General features: G+C 34.4%; 1 protein-coding gene and 1 pseudogene across 1 annotated transcript; both read right to left on the reverse strand.

The window, feature by feature from the left end:
* Positions 1-1,278: 1,278 nt before the first annotated feature.
* LOC18008849 (putative two-component response regulator-like APRR6) lies at positions 1,279-5,252 on the reverse strand. Its single transcript, XM_006391108.1, has 6 exons — positions 5,114-5,252; positions 3,989-4,135; positions 3,406-3,888; positions 3,249-3,325; positions 2,957-3,155; positions 1,279-2,846 (listed from the first exon to the last, which is right to left on the reverse strand). The coding sequence occupies exons 1-6, from the start codon at positions 5,250-5,252 to the stop codon at positions 1,279-1,281; spliced, it is 2,613 nt and encodes an 870-aa protein (XP_006391170.1).
* A 7,109-nt stretch (positions 5,253-12,361) lies between these two features.
* LOC18008750 lies at positions 12,362-13,907 on the reverse strand (annotated as a pseudogene).
* Positions 13,908-14,601: the final 694 nt, after the last annotated feature.

Below are 14,601 nucleotides of genomic sequence, written 5' to 3' on the forward strand. Positions count from 1 at the left end.
CCACATATATAGTACGATCAAGAATCTGAATAACTTTTGAAATCTCTTTAACATTATTATATATGACTTGCATACATGTATATATGTATATATGAATATGATATACATTTGCATTATTAAAAAAACCACAAATTTATGTCATGCATTTCTGTTTATTATCTCGTCGATCTAATCCATGCACTCATCTCCTCCCTCCATACCCTGTCTTGGATTTGCGGCTTCTTTATTTTGATATCCGTAGGACTCCAGCATTATTGTATATGACTGACATACATGTATATGTATGATAGAATATATATGTTTTCTTGGTGGTGAATGAGAGGAGGGGAAAAAAATTAAGAGGAAAAACAATGAGAATAAGAAAAGTTCATAAAAAAAAATCACAAGATTATAAAGTTCTTTCATTTTTATTGTTCGCCTCTTATTTTTTTTTCCTGCCTCTCATTCACCACCAAGATAACACATATATATATATATATATATCACATATGTATTTATACTCTAACATTTATGTATTTTTGTTTAGCATTTGACCATGTCAATCAATTCAAGGAGGTGCTAAACAAAAATATATGATGGATTTTTTAAGACTATATGGAGATCTATAGAAGGCGATGGTCGAGGTTTACAAAAATATTCAGACTTTTAATTTGGATTAAAAATTCTGTAATAACAAAATTCAGATATGATTTCAGAATTATTAAGGTAAAAGTTTTCATCACTATTTCGCATAATATAATGATAAGTTAAAGTGTAAGAGACATTTTGTTATTATTATATCGTAAAAAATGTGTAGATGCTACATAAGTTTCTAACACTTTTTAAAAAAAAACTATATTCAAAATATTAAAATAGAAAATAATACTAATAATATATATATATGATATTTAAACTCTATAAAATAAAAGTTTGATATTTCTAGTCGAGATAAAGTAATGTTATAATATATGCTGACCAAAAACAAATATTACAAACAATTATTTCCCATTAAATTTACATTAGAGCATTTATTACTTTTTCATAGGTTTTACTACAGATGAATTTGATGAAAAGATTAATTTTGGTCATATTAAAAGCATTTAACTATTTATAATATGTAAACTTTCAATCCAAAGAAGTTAAAACATAAATAGAATCTCAAACCACATGGTACAAACAAGAATCAGAAAAACTTTTGGAATCTCCAAGTATTTAATTTTTTGAAAACTCATTGTTCTTCTCTCATACTTTTTTTTTTCTTTTCACACTAACCACCAAGAAATCACACACATATATATGTCATGCATTATCGTTTATCATCTCATCGATCCAACTCATGCACTCAGGATCATCATCAAAATGATCTCCTCCCTCCATAGCCTCTCTTGGATTTTCAGTTTTCATATGCTGATATCTGCAGGGCTCCATCATATTATGTTGCTGACTTGTCGACTCTAGATTCATACCAAGTGATTGATCATTGTTTTCCATCGTGGAGTGAGGGGTTGAGTCCATCAGCGAATTAAAGGCAGAGTCATGTCCAATATACATCGTCGACAAAGGAATATTTTCCTCAGAAGAGCCATAATTTCCAAACCAACAGTCAATATCCATCTCATTGACGTCAATGTCCAAAGAAATCAATTCTTCAATTGGACAATCAGTATCTTCCACATAAGGAACCAAACTCGTATCTTCCATATTAGTTTCAAGGGTTTGGGCTGTAATGGTTTCTAAAAAAGGTATATCTTCAAGAAGAAGAAAACTTTCTTCAGAAAACAACCAATTCATCTGGTCTGTATTGGTTTGAGAAGGGGTTTCATAATTTGTTTGACCAGTAGCAAAACCGACATGGGAAATAATATCTTGAGAAAGAACATGATTTTCTCCATAAGAAACCCTATCCATCTGGTTACTGATCTCTGAAGGAATTATATTTTCAGAAGCAACATAACCTTCTCTTGAAGAAACCCAGCCCATATGGGTTGTATTGGTTTCAGGGACATTTATGTTCATATCAGTTTGAGGAAAAACATAATTTTCTAGAGTAGGAATCCAATCCATCTGGTTCATATTGGTTTCAGGATGGCTAAAATTTTCTGTTGATGGAGTCCAACCCATTTGGTTCATATTAGTTTCATCGCTAATATTATCGGTTGATGGAATCCAACCTATCTGATCCATATTGGTTTCTAAAGGGTTCATGGTAAAGACTAGATCTGGAAGAAAATAACTTTCTCCTATAGTGCACAGATCGGCTAGAGGAACATAAGGATCTGGTGTAGAAATAGGGTCTAGATCTAGTTGGTTCCAATCGATTTCAAGAACAGATGAGCTAGGTTGAAATGGGTTAGGTTCAGACTGAGCAATACAAATCTCGGAAGACCCCATCTGGAATGCATCTGTGTTAGATGCACCAACACTTGTTGGCAAACCAGAAAGAACAGAAGGGTTATCACTTAAGCCATTATGGTTAGGTACCCCAACATTTGATGGCAAGCCAGAAAGGACAGAAGGGCTATCATAACCTAAACCATTATGCTTAGATGCACCAACACTTGATGGCAAACCAAAAAGGACAGGAAGGTTATTACTTAAGCCACTATGGTTAGATGCATCAACACTTAATGGTAAACCAGAAAGAACAGGAGGGTTATCACTACTTAAGACACTATTATTAACATCATTGGTAGAAGAAAGGACATGTGGTTTGTTACTTGTGGCTGAAGGAACGTACTTGAATTCCATAGGTGACTTGTTTAACACGTTATCAAAAAGTGAGTGCTTACTCAAATCCAATTTTCCACCTAGATGAAACTTGGGCATCATCTTCGCTTTCCCCTTGTCAGCAGATTTTTTAAATGAATCTGCATACAAGAAAAACAAAAAAAAAAAAAATTGACACAAAAATGATACATAATTATATATAATTGTGAAAATTATTTATATAATAAAATAGTAAAATAATATGACTTGCATTGGTCGATGGATGATGAGGATGCTTCCTTCTTCCTCAAGGAATACCACTTTGTGTTACTTTCAACGATATTCTTCGCTAAGTTGGATGCATTGAAAGGATATTTATAGTCTGAAGGGTAGTTGAATATCTTATCTGTTGACCTCCATTCATTCCTCGACAATGAATCGTTCATTAGCTCAACTTGAGCTTTGTATTTCTGAAACAATTAATCATAGAATAAAAAAGGTTATCATAGGGCTAGCAAAATTATATTTTGAAGAAGACTGTATATAAGTGTATATATATGAACCTGAAGGTGGCTACCGACTTGGCGAAGATTCAAGTCTGCGTCATTCATAATGCTCAATATGGATTTGGGACGAGAATCTGCAGGATAAAGAACTATAATTAAATGGTAGAAAAAAAAGAAGAATTGGTCCAAAAAAAAAATGAAATATAAATCTTACCTTTTTCACCCAATATGGAGATAGCTGTTAAAAATTTCATTTGACGCTCCTGAGTCCATACATTGCATCGTCTTCCAATATTACTCCCCATTTTTATTCCTTCCTCTCTTTTGTTCTCAGCCTCAGTGGGGTAAACCGGTTTAGTGTTTCCTTCATCAATTGCTTTTTCTTTTCTCTTTTGGTATGTTTTAGGGGTTGTAAATGTTTTGACGAAGGGTTGTTTTCCTAACAAAGATGATTGACTTATTCTCTGCCTCTTTATGGTTTCTCTAAAAGATTCAATCTGATTTAGCATAGTTTTCTCCACAACCTTCTCTTGCTGTTCAGAGATGTTGATTTTCTCTAACTTTTGGCTCTCCTTAGGTACCACATGCTGCCACAGGTTTTTGATATCACTTTCAGAAATCGGCTTCTTTAGACAAAAATGTGTACTTTTTGTTAAAAGATCTGATGCTTCCTTGGTGTTTATTTCTGGATGTATCACTTAAACATCAAAAAAGAATATAGATTATTTAACTTGTGGAAGAAACTAACAAACAGTGTAAAGATTAAATGAAAGAACGATGTGTAAATGTTTATTTACGTATAAGAGGAATTTCTTTGTGAAGCAAAGCAGTGAGGAAGGAATGTGAGTCTATGCGAGGCATTTCAGTGTTGGCTATGACAAGTCCAATATCCTTTTGCTTTTCGATCATCGATAAAGCGTCACTTGCCATGTTCACGCTCATCACTAGTACAATAATTTATATATTAGTTATTTACAAAATTCAAAAAAAAAACATTGTTGAAAACAAAAATCAAGTTTTTCCTTATTACTTTTTAGTTGTATGAAAAAGTTGAAAAAACAATAGATTAACACGTAAATTTTCGGTTATACCTGATGATTGGCTAACCTAATACATAATATATTAAATATATTAACTAGAACCAAACATCTGACAATCTGATTATCCTTAAAAATTTTAGAATATATATGTATTAAAACTCAGCAATTATTTTCCTAATAACACCGAATATCTAGGGTATTCAATACAAATTTTTAAGAAGCTAAGTTCAAATATTTAATTAAATTATTTCTTATCGATTTGTATTTATTTACAAAAATTATTTTAAAAGAAAAATTTACATGCGTATTATCAATTATATTTGATGATCGACTAATCTAATACATAATACATTATATATATACACATATATGAATATTTTGAAACTTTTTTCGGCTAATACCAAACATTTGAAATCATGTTAAAAAAATCATTTCTAAAAACATCAGATATGAAAATATCATATTTATTCCGAAAAATATAGATTATACTAAAATTCAATGTTTTTAACAAAATAGTATCCAATATCTAAGACAGATTATTATCCGAACTAATAAACGTAGCTGATTAGAATTTCTAACAAAAATTTTGTAAGACAATCATCTCCAAAACTGAGATCCAAGACCAATTAGTAGCCTATAGCTTCAAATTTTTTCAGAAACCTTGGTTTATACAATGTAAAAATCACAAGATCTAGAGTTGTTGAATTATATTCATCAGGAAAAAAATACAGCAAATGGTAAAATTTAACATAACATATGCAACAATTTAGAATAGTATAGTTAATATGTAAATGGAAAAATGATCATGTCAAAAAAAAAATGGAAAAATGATCAACATCACTATAAATGGTAAAAAAATGCAAAGAATAGTTATTTTTTTACCTTTATCTGAAAATTGCTTAAGCATTGAAGTGAGATATTCAATTGATGTAGTGTCATTATCAACTATCAGAACAGAAATATCACTAATGTGTTCAGCAGTTGTGTTTCCGGCCAAATTTAGGGTCAATTTTTCAGTCATTTCTCAAAAGTATATGATATGAAGGTTTGAGAAAATAACCCAGTTGAGGAAAAATAAGCTATTGCATAGACATTTATAAAAAGAAGAATATAAATTGTGAATCCAACAAGGTCATAAATTACAAAGAACACCAGAGGAAGAAAAATATTATAATTTCCATCATAATATATTTCATTTCATCATTTGACCCTACCTATAATATATTTTCTTATCTCTGAAAAAACACCTAGTCTAAAATATAATTTATTACTTTACATATTTCAAAATCTTATCAAACACATGGTAATTGATATTATAGCATTGGTATTAATAAATACAATGATTTTGGAAATATTATAGCTTTTCTTGACCAATATAATTTGAGAATTTATGATGGTTATCGACTGAAGAATCTATATATAGTTAGTTGTTATTTCATTCATAAATTTTGACCAGAAATATATCAGTCGTTCGTTTTTTATACAATGTTTTTCTAAAATGATTAATTAATTAACAAAAAAGTAAATATGATATGAAGGTTTGAGAAAATAACCGAGTTGAGAGAAAATAAGCTATTGCATAGACATTTATAAAAAGAAGAATAGAAATTGTGAATCCAACAAGGTCATAAATTGCAAAGAACACCAGAGGAAGAAAAATATTTTAATTTCAATCATAATATATTTCATTTCATCATTTGACCCTACCTATAATATATTTTCTTAACTCTGAAAAAACACTTAGTCTAAAATATAATTTATTACTTTACATATTTCAAAATCTTATCAAACACATGGTAATTGATATTATAGCATTGGTATTAATAAATACAATGACTTTGGGAATATTATAGCTTTTCTTGACCAATATAATTTTAAAATTTACGATGGTTATCGACTGAAAAATCTGTATATGTTAGTTGTTACTTCATTTATAAATTTTGACCAGAAATATATCAGTCGTTAGTTTTTTTATACAATGGTTTTTGAAAATGATTTATTAATTAACAAAAAAGTAAATATAGAACAGTTTTGTATATGCATAAAATATTTTTAATAGAAAATTCGATGGTATTATATTTTCTCCTTTTTCTTAGAATTAGATAGTATTTTTCTATCAGTCAGGGAAAAATGTAACTACAGATGTGTTTTAGATTTTTTTTTTAAAAGCTAACTTAAATTAGATTACATATTACATATATTTTTTAAAAAATATATCGGCTTGAGATTGGAATTAGATGAGGATTCATCAACGGACGAGTGGGATCGGATCTGGGAATCAGTTTGTCATCTTAATTGCGAACCCAATATCAAAATCGAATCTGAAAGATTCAAAATTGATGGCATTGATGATATGTTAATGGCGGGATTATGGATCTTAATCAGGATTACACACGGATTCTTCTGGTGGTTTGTTCCTCCCCGAGATCGAGTATCTTGGGCTGATTCCCTTTTAGGAAACTGGTATAAACGAATATCGATTAAATCATTCTCTTGGCCGTTTGTTGAGGGCTGTACCAGATTAAGGATTGCAGACCGGATTCATTGTCATAAACGATTAAATGCTTGTGCGGATATAGATCTCGGAGAGTTCCAATTCGACTTTGATCGGGAAGAGGATCTCCAGGAAGTGATGAAAATGGAACTATTCCATTTTGATTACTGGATGTTGTCGCTTGTACGGTGGACGCCGGTCTTTGATCCAAGCTACCCATCGATGATCAAATTCTGGTTTTGAATCATCTGAATACCTCTCTACTTCTGGGCTGATGTCACATTCAGAAATATAGGGAAAGCCCTTGGAGATGTAAAAGAGGTGCATCTGGATGAGGGAAAAGTGCAAGTGCTGATCGATGGATTCAAACCGCTATGCTTCGAAACAACACTGGAGTTTGACGGCGGTAAAGAATGGAGGTGTGAACAATGCTTATCACGGACAATACAAGGGCAGAGGAAGAACAAACGGAGAAGAAGATAAAGAACAGCTTAAAGGCAGAGTGGAGAAGAAATATGGTGAAGGATCATCAAAGAACATAAAGCCATTTGGGTACATTCCTCCAAACGAATTTCATAAGCGGTACCTGACATCAGGCTTGAAAGGGGATGTCTTGAAAGATGGAGAAGCTGGAAAAGGAGACTTGGAGCCGAAAGAACAACAGGCATCAACCATGGTAACACAATCAAAATCTTTAGCATTGGGTACAGACTCATCGGGCCAGGAGAACATGGCATTAGATGCTCCCTATGGCATTCCAGCGAACCAAAAAAAACGGGGAAACTCGATCGGTGCAGGAAGGGGAACGTGATGACAATGCGGTGATACCAAGCAATAAAATAATGAGGAAAAGCTTGGTTTTTGAGGAAGATGATCTCCTCGGTGATGACTTTGGAGAGACAGGAGCAAATGATGATGCAATGCGAGGAGAATGGTAACTCGGGTGGGAAGATAGGTATGGCTGTCAAAGGGAATTCTAATGACACAAGTGATGCTATGCAAGAATTTCTGAAACAGGTAAATACGGGTATCGAAACAGTACTCTCTGTGCGTTGGTTCAAAGAAAAAAGTGGTCCAAACTTTGATTTCTCCACGAAAGGAACAGGTGGTAAAACTCATGATCCGTAAAGGAGATGGTCTACCTAAAGAGGTTCCAAAGGGTCCTTCAAACCCAAAAATAGAGCAAAATCCATAATTACTCATATATTAAATGAAGGTTCTTAGCTGGAGTTGCTAAGGACTTGGGAATAAGTGGAAAAGAAGTTATCTTTGCGAGGTTTGGAAGAAACACAGGCCAGAGTTTTTGTTTTTTTCAGAAACCAAATAAGATTTTTCTTTTTTACATAAATTACAATTTCATTTTGGTTATAATAAATTGTATATGGTTGAGTCGTGTGGTGCGAGTGGTAGACTTGCCTTATTCTATGAAAATTATTTTAATGTAAATGTACTCTTTTCTAATAATCGAATAATTGATATTGAAGCGGTTGTTCAAGGAAAAAATATTTTTAATCTTTCGTCTATGGTGATCCAGTAAAAATGGGAAATATTAACTAGAATAAGTCTTAATCGGTTAGGGCCTTGGTTTATCATTGGCAACTTAAATGAAATAACAAGTAACCAGGAAAAACAAGGTGGACCATTACGACATGCATCAACCTTCACATCTTTAAACCTTATGATAAGAGATTATGGTTTTCTGAGAGGGAGGCGAAACGGTAAGATTGTAAGATATAGACTTGATCGGGCCTTAGCCACTGAAAACTGGCACGATCTTTTTTCACAGTCCTTTGTGGAGTATTTGGCGATGATTGGATCGGATCATAAACCGATAATGGCAACAGTAGCAGATAAAATACCTCGAAAAAAACACAAAGATGACACGAGGACGGAAGTGGAATTACTTGAAATCACGAGAAAATTAAAAGAAGCATACAGAGAGGAGTTGTTTTGGCAACAGAAAAGCAGAACACAATGGGCCACTTTGGGAGATAAAAATATGAAATTTTACCATGCTTTGGTTAAGTAACGTAGAGCAAGAAACAAAATCATCGGTCTATACAATACATCAGGAATTTGGGTATCGACCGAGGAACAAGTTGAACAAGTAGCGGTCCAATACTTTGAAGAACTATTTTCAATAACCTCCCGGACAGATTTTGCGGAAGCGTTGGGGGAAATCTCCCCTTTAGTTACGGAACAGAATAACAAAATGCTCACAGCAGCGGCTACTAAAGAGGAAGTCAGATCGGCACTTTTCATGATGAGCCCGGAAAAAGCTCCGGGACCAGACGGAATGACGGTCCTATTTTTTCAAAGCTCTTGACCAATTATTAAAGCGGATATTGTGATTATGATCAATGATTTCATGGAAATGGGGGTTTTGATCAACGTTTAAATATGGCAAATATCTGTCTAATACCCAAAAAATAGCGACTTACTAAAATGACGGAATTAAGACCAATAAGTTTATGTAATGTAGGATAAGATCATATCAAAAATACTATGCCACCGTTTAAAAAAATTACTACCTAATCTCATCTCGGAAACACAGTCGGCCTTTGTATCCGAAAGACTGATATCAGATAATATTCTGATAGCACAGAAAATGTTCCATGATATACAGACCAATAATTCGTGTAAAAGAAAATTTATGGCAATAAAGACGGATATGAGCAAAGCGTATGATAGAGTAGAATGAATTTTTGTAGAACACTTACTGAGACAGTTCGGGTTTGCGGAAAAATAGATCACATGGATGATGTAGTGCATTACATCGGTTCAATATAAAGTCCTGCTAAATGGAATTCCAAAAAGACAAATAACAGCAAATCGGGGGCTCCGACAAGGAGATCTTTTATCGCCGTATTTGTTTATCTTATGTACGGAGGTCCTAATAGCTATAATATTAAGAAAATGGAAAGAAATAGTTCACTAACGGGTCTACGAATCGCATGAGCAAGTCCGCCGATTTCCCACTTATTATTTGCGGACGATAGCCTATTTTTCTGCAAAGCTACGAGGGAAATGATTCTCAAAATACTTAGTCAGTATGAGAAGGCTTCAGGGGAAAAATTAATTTTTGATAAGTCGTCAGTACGATTTGGCCATACGGTTCCTGATACGGTGAAAAATGAGCTGAAACAGCTCCTAAGAATATCATGTGTTGGAAGAATGGGATACAACCTAGCACTCCCGGAAAGCCTTGGTGGAGCAAAGAGCAAGATTTTTAATTACGTAGTAGAAAAGCAACAAGACCAGGTAAATGGTTGGATATCGAAGTTCTTATCAAAAGGAAGGAGGTAAAGAGGTTTTAATTAAATCAGTGGCATCGGCAATGCCCAGCTTTGTTATGTCATGCTTCCGTCTCCCCAAAATAGTTACAACAAAATTAACTAGTACATTATCTTGATACTGGTGGTCTTCAAATGGTAATTAATTGGTTGACGTGGCATAAAATGTGTCGACCTAAGTCGGAAGAAGGAATGGGTTTCCGCAATTTGGTTGATGTAAATACAGCATTACTAGCAAAACAGTTGTGGAGATTAATAGACAAATCGCAGTCTCTTTTCGCAAAAGTTTTTAAAGGGTGGTATTATCGGAATGCTGATCCTCTCGATCCGATCAGATCGTACACTCCATTATACGGATGGCGTAGCATTCTTTCGGCATGATCTCTGGTTAAAAAAGGGCTAATCAAAAGAGTCGTTTCAAGCATATCCATCTCTGTATAGAATGATCCTTGGATACTTTCTTCTTGCCCGAGGTCTGCCATTTGTAAGGGTTACAATTATTACCCGAATTTAAAGGTTAATCACCTGATTGACCCGGCAACGAATACATAAAATCTGGACTTAATTAACGCAATTATAGAACCAGCAGATGTATAACTAATTTTCGGTATACCTATAAGTAGTACGTATAAACCCGACTTTCTCGGGTCGCATTATACAAAATCCAGATGATATACGGTGAAATCTGGTTATCAAGTCGAAAATCAAGACTTAAGAACAGATAAAGAGCTCGCTTATGGACCAGACATTAAAAAGCTACAAGCACATACATGGAATCTGAGATGCTTGCCTATGTCAAAATTTTTAAAAATTCGTGGAATTCAATGCGATACAAATGTTCTCGATGCGGTGCAGAAGAAAAAACAATTAATCATGCTCTTTTTGAATGTCCACCAGCATTACAAGTATGGGTCCTACACAGATACCTACTCCTACAGGGGTTTTCCCAACAATGTCGGTATTTACAAATTTTGACCATCTCTTTTGGAGAATCCCAAAAGAATACAAAAATTCACATTTTCCATGGATAGTGTGGTATATTTGAAAAGCCAAGAATGACAAATTATATTCAAATACGGACAAAGACCCACAAGTTATATTCAGAATTGCGGAAACAAAACAGTACTTTGGGAAAAGGCACAACAAAGTGAGGTGGAAACAAATTTCCAACTAACAAGTATCCCCTCCACAAGCCTCCACTATAGGGGATAGTGGTGTTATATAGATGGATCCTGAAAAGCAATAGACAAGACATCAAGTCTAGGGTGGTACTATTTTAAAGATGGAATTAAGAAAAATATAATAGGCGCAATGAATGTATGGCGTAGCTTAACTCCACTTCATGCAGAATTCGAAGTTTTTATCTGGGCAATACTTTGTATGAATACGAACCAGAAGACGGATGTAGTTTTTGCAACAAATTATTCTAAATTAGTGAAGATGGTGTCGACACCTGAGGAATGGCCATCCTTTGGATTACATTTAGAGGAGTTTGTGAAGCAAAGAAACTTTCACCTATCTTTCGATAATTCATATACCACGCGCAAAGAACATGAAGGCTGACAACTTGGCACAAAGTGCATTGATCTATTCTTTATGATGTTATGTATGTTAATTCGGTACTATCGGTTTAGATTACTGAACCGTTTTAATTATTTAGGCTGTTAACAAAAAAAATTGGTTTCCAAATTTATGGCCGATGAAGGTCAGAGTCGTACCGGTTTCGAGCTGTTAAGCGCTTATTCACCGTTTAAGCAGCTGTAGCATCCCTGTTTTCTAACAAAAATATGTATTAGAGAGCTTTTTCAGTTCACATTTGTAAAAATGATTATGACATTTTTTAATTAGTTACACAATATAACATCGAGTGGGTGTGATCTTAGAGCGCGTTATTCCAAGAATGCAGTATCAATAAATACTTCGAAGGTTTAATTAAATTTTAGCGACATTAAAGTTTTGATCAATAAAACTAAATTTTTATTGTACCGCTTGACAAAACTAGTCCACGACAGGGATAAGTGTCCTCTTCATCGCAATTTATATCCGAAAATCTCAAGAAATCAGTAATATATTATACTTTCTTAACAACCATCTCGTATAATATAAAATATCCCATCTTTAAGCAATGATCGCAAGAAAGAAAAGAAAAGCATCGCTTAAAACTTGAAAATTCTTGTTTTAATTCGATTATCTATTGCGGAACTAAATTATCAAAAGATCCCATGCATCATTAGTTTTTTACTGAAAGATTTGTACTCAAGGAGAACATGTCTAGCACTATATGCTAGCTTCAGGTGAAAATATACATAAATCTAAATATACTACATAAAATTCGCCATTCTTATTTGATAGAAAATGAAATACAACAAAAGCATTAGATAAACATACAACAAAACATAGGGAAATGCGTCCATACAAAACCAAGAACTACTGACAAGACATTGAAGATTCAAACTCAAAAACCGAAAGAAATACTAACGGTTTCTACGCTTAGTTGGACCAATTATCTTGACGAGCCACTCCGGTTTGTATGAAGCAATGATTTGTGCTATGGTCAATCCAAGTAACACTTCAGGCCCATACGCTATTGCCACAGCTTTCCAGTTCAACAGTTGTTCCTCTTCTTCATCTTCATCTTCATCTTTTATAGAGTGTTGTGCTTGTGGCACATTACTCCCAAAGCAAGTTTCATCCAGAGGAAGACCACAAAGCCCTGCATCTCCTTCAAAAGATGATTTAGGCTGCCCGGTAATTTACGTTCCTTGTGGTATCTCACCCCTGAGATGGTTTGTGAGACACATTTATGTAGGCCAAAAACGAGAGGCTTCCGAGTCCATTAGGAATAGTTCCTGAGAGTTGGTTTCTTGATAGGTCGAGTGACTCGAGGTCAGTCAAATTTGAAACAGACAGGGGAATACCTCCTGTGAAGGCGTTGTTGGACAAGTTGATGGCAATCAGTGCCTTCAAGAGACCGATAAATTCAGGAATCTGTCCTTCAAGTTTATTCCCTGATAAATCGATGGTGGCGTAGGAATTAGGGGTCATAGCTTGCTTCATATTTGAACCTTTGTAGTGCCTATCTGTTGTAGCAGCCTCGGCGAAAGATGTTGGACCGATTGTATCTCCGGCAAACACCATATATAAATTCTTGTATTCATTCTGATTGAGTGATGATGCTTTCCAATCCTCAAAGTAACTTGGTGGCAAGCTTCCAGTAAACTTGTTATTAGATATCTCAAATATTTGAAGCTTGGAAAATCCGTGAGGACCTTGATGAGGAGGAGATATATGACCATAAAATTGGTTTGAGCTGAGGATAAGGACTCGCAAACTCGGTAAAGCCTTGAGCGAGAAAGGAAATGTGTCTTCGATTTGGTTGTTGTCAACGCTTAGAAACTCCAGAAAAGAACAATTTAGAAGAGATCTTGGAAGCTTTCCAGTTATTTGATTGTAGCCAACGTCGAGTGTCTCTAGAGGTGCATCGGAAAAGAACTTATCTGGGATACTTCCTTCCAAGTTGTTGTTCCGGAGATTCATATACTTGAAGTTACTCAGGCATTGAGGAATCAGACCGGTGAAGTTGTTGTAGCTCAGATCAAGGTAAAGAGGTGATATTGAGTGGTAGATCAGGAAGTGCTCCTTCTAAACTGTTTGACCCCAAACTTAAAAGCTGCACCGCTGAATTTACTAAAATTTCCGACGAACCTTCAAAGCCAGTGATCATATTACTTTGAAGATATACTGTGCTCAGACGAGGAAGGCTCCATAACCTCTTAGGGACTTTCCCTTTGATTCTATTGTATGATAGCTCTACCATCTCCAAGTTCACAAGGGTCTTTAAGCTGTTTGGGAAGTCTTTGATGCCACATCCAGCCATTAACAACCATTCCAAGGTCAATGGGAAATCTGAACTTAAACTAGCTGGAAATATATTGTTACCGGAAATATCGAGGTGCCACAAAGATTGAAAAGAAGATAAGAGACTTAAGTCAAGTGGGTAGCTTGTGTTTAGGAAAGAAAGATCAAGAAATATGATGTTGTTGAGCTTTGAGATAGGCTCTAGGATTTTTCCTTCAAAGTGGGTATGGCGAAGGGATAGAATCTCGAGCTTAGATGACGAAGAGGAGTTGAGAACTTCAATAGGACCAGTGAAATGGGTATAACTCAATACAAGATATGATAATAAAGGCTAAGTGAAGAGACTAGGAGGAATGGTTCCAGAGAAGTTATTAACTGAAAGATCTATAGATGTGAGCTTGGTTAGATTTTGCACCATTGGGATATCAGTGAGATAGTTATAGCTAAGGTCAATACCGGAAAGCAGACTTAGGTTACTAATGGAGGAAGGAACTGGACCAACTAAACCATGACAACAAAGAGACAGATACTCTAATTTGTTAAGATTTCCAAGTTCAGAAGGGAGTGAAGGGTTAATGGAGTTGCTAAAACGAAGCTTAACAAAAATTTAGTCATGCCCACATTTTACCAATGTGGGACTTTTAACAATACTACTCTAATTAAAACTCGTTATGATATGAGCCTAAACTCTAACTAACAAAAAAAAAAAAGAAAATTCTACTAAA

Source organism: Eutrema salsugineum, unplaced genomic scaffold (assembly GCF_000478725.1).
Source record: "Eutrema salsugineum unplaced genomic scaffold, Eutsalg1_0 scaffold_9, whole genome shotgun sequence".
In the NCBI taxonomy this organism is placed as follows: domain Eukaryota; kingdom Viridiplantae; phylum Streptophyta; class Magnoliopsida; order Brassicales; family Brassicaceae; genus Eutrema; species Eutrema salsugineum.

Coding starts and splice junctions, on each gene's coding strand:
- LOC18008849 (XM_006391108.1), bottom strand. CDS start 5,252: ATGACTGAAAAATTGACCCTAAATTTGGCCGGAAACACAACTGCTGAA. Junction 3,326..3,405: donor CTCCATATTGGGTGAAAAAG/GTAAGATTTATA, acceptor TTTATCCTGCAG/ATTCTCGTCCCAAATCCATA. Junction 3,156..3,248: donor AAGTCGGTAGCCACCTTCAG/GTTCATATATAT, acceptor TAATTGTTTCAG/AAATACAAAGCTCAAGTTGA.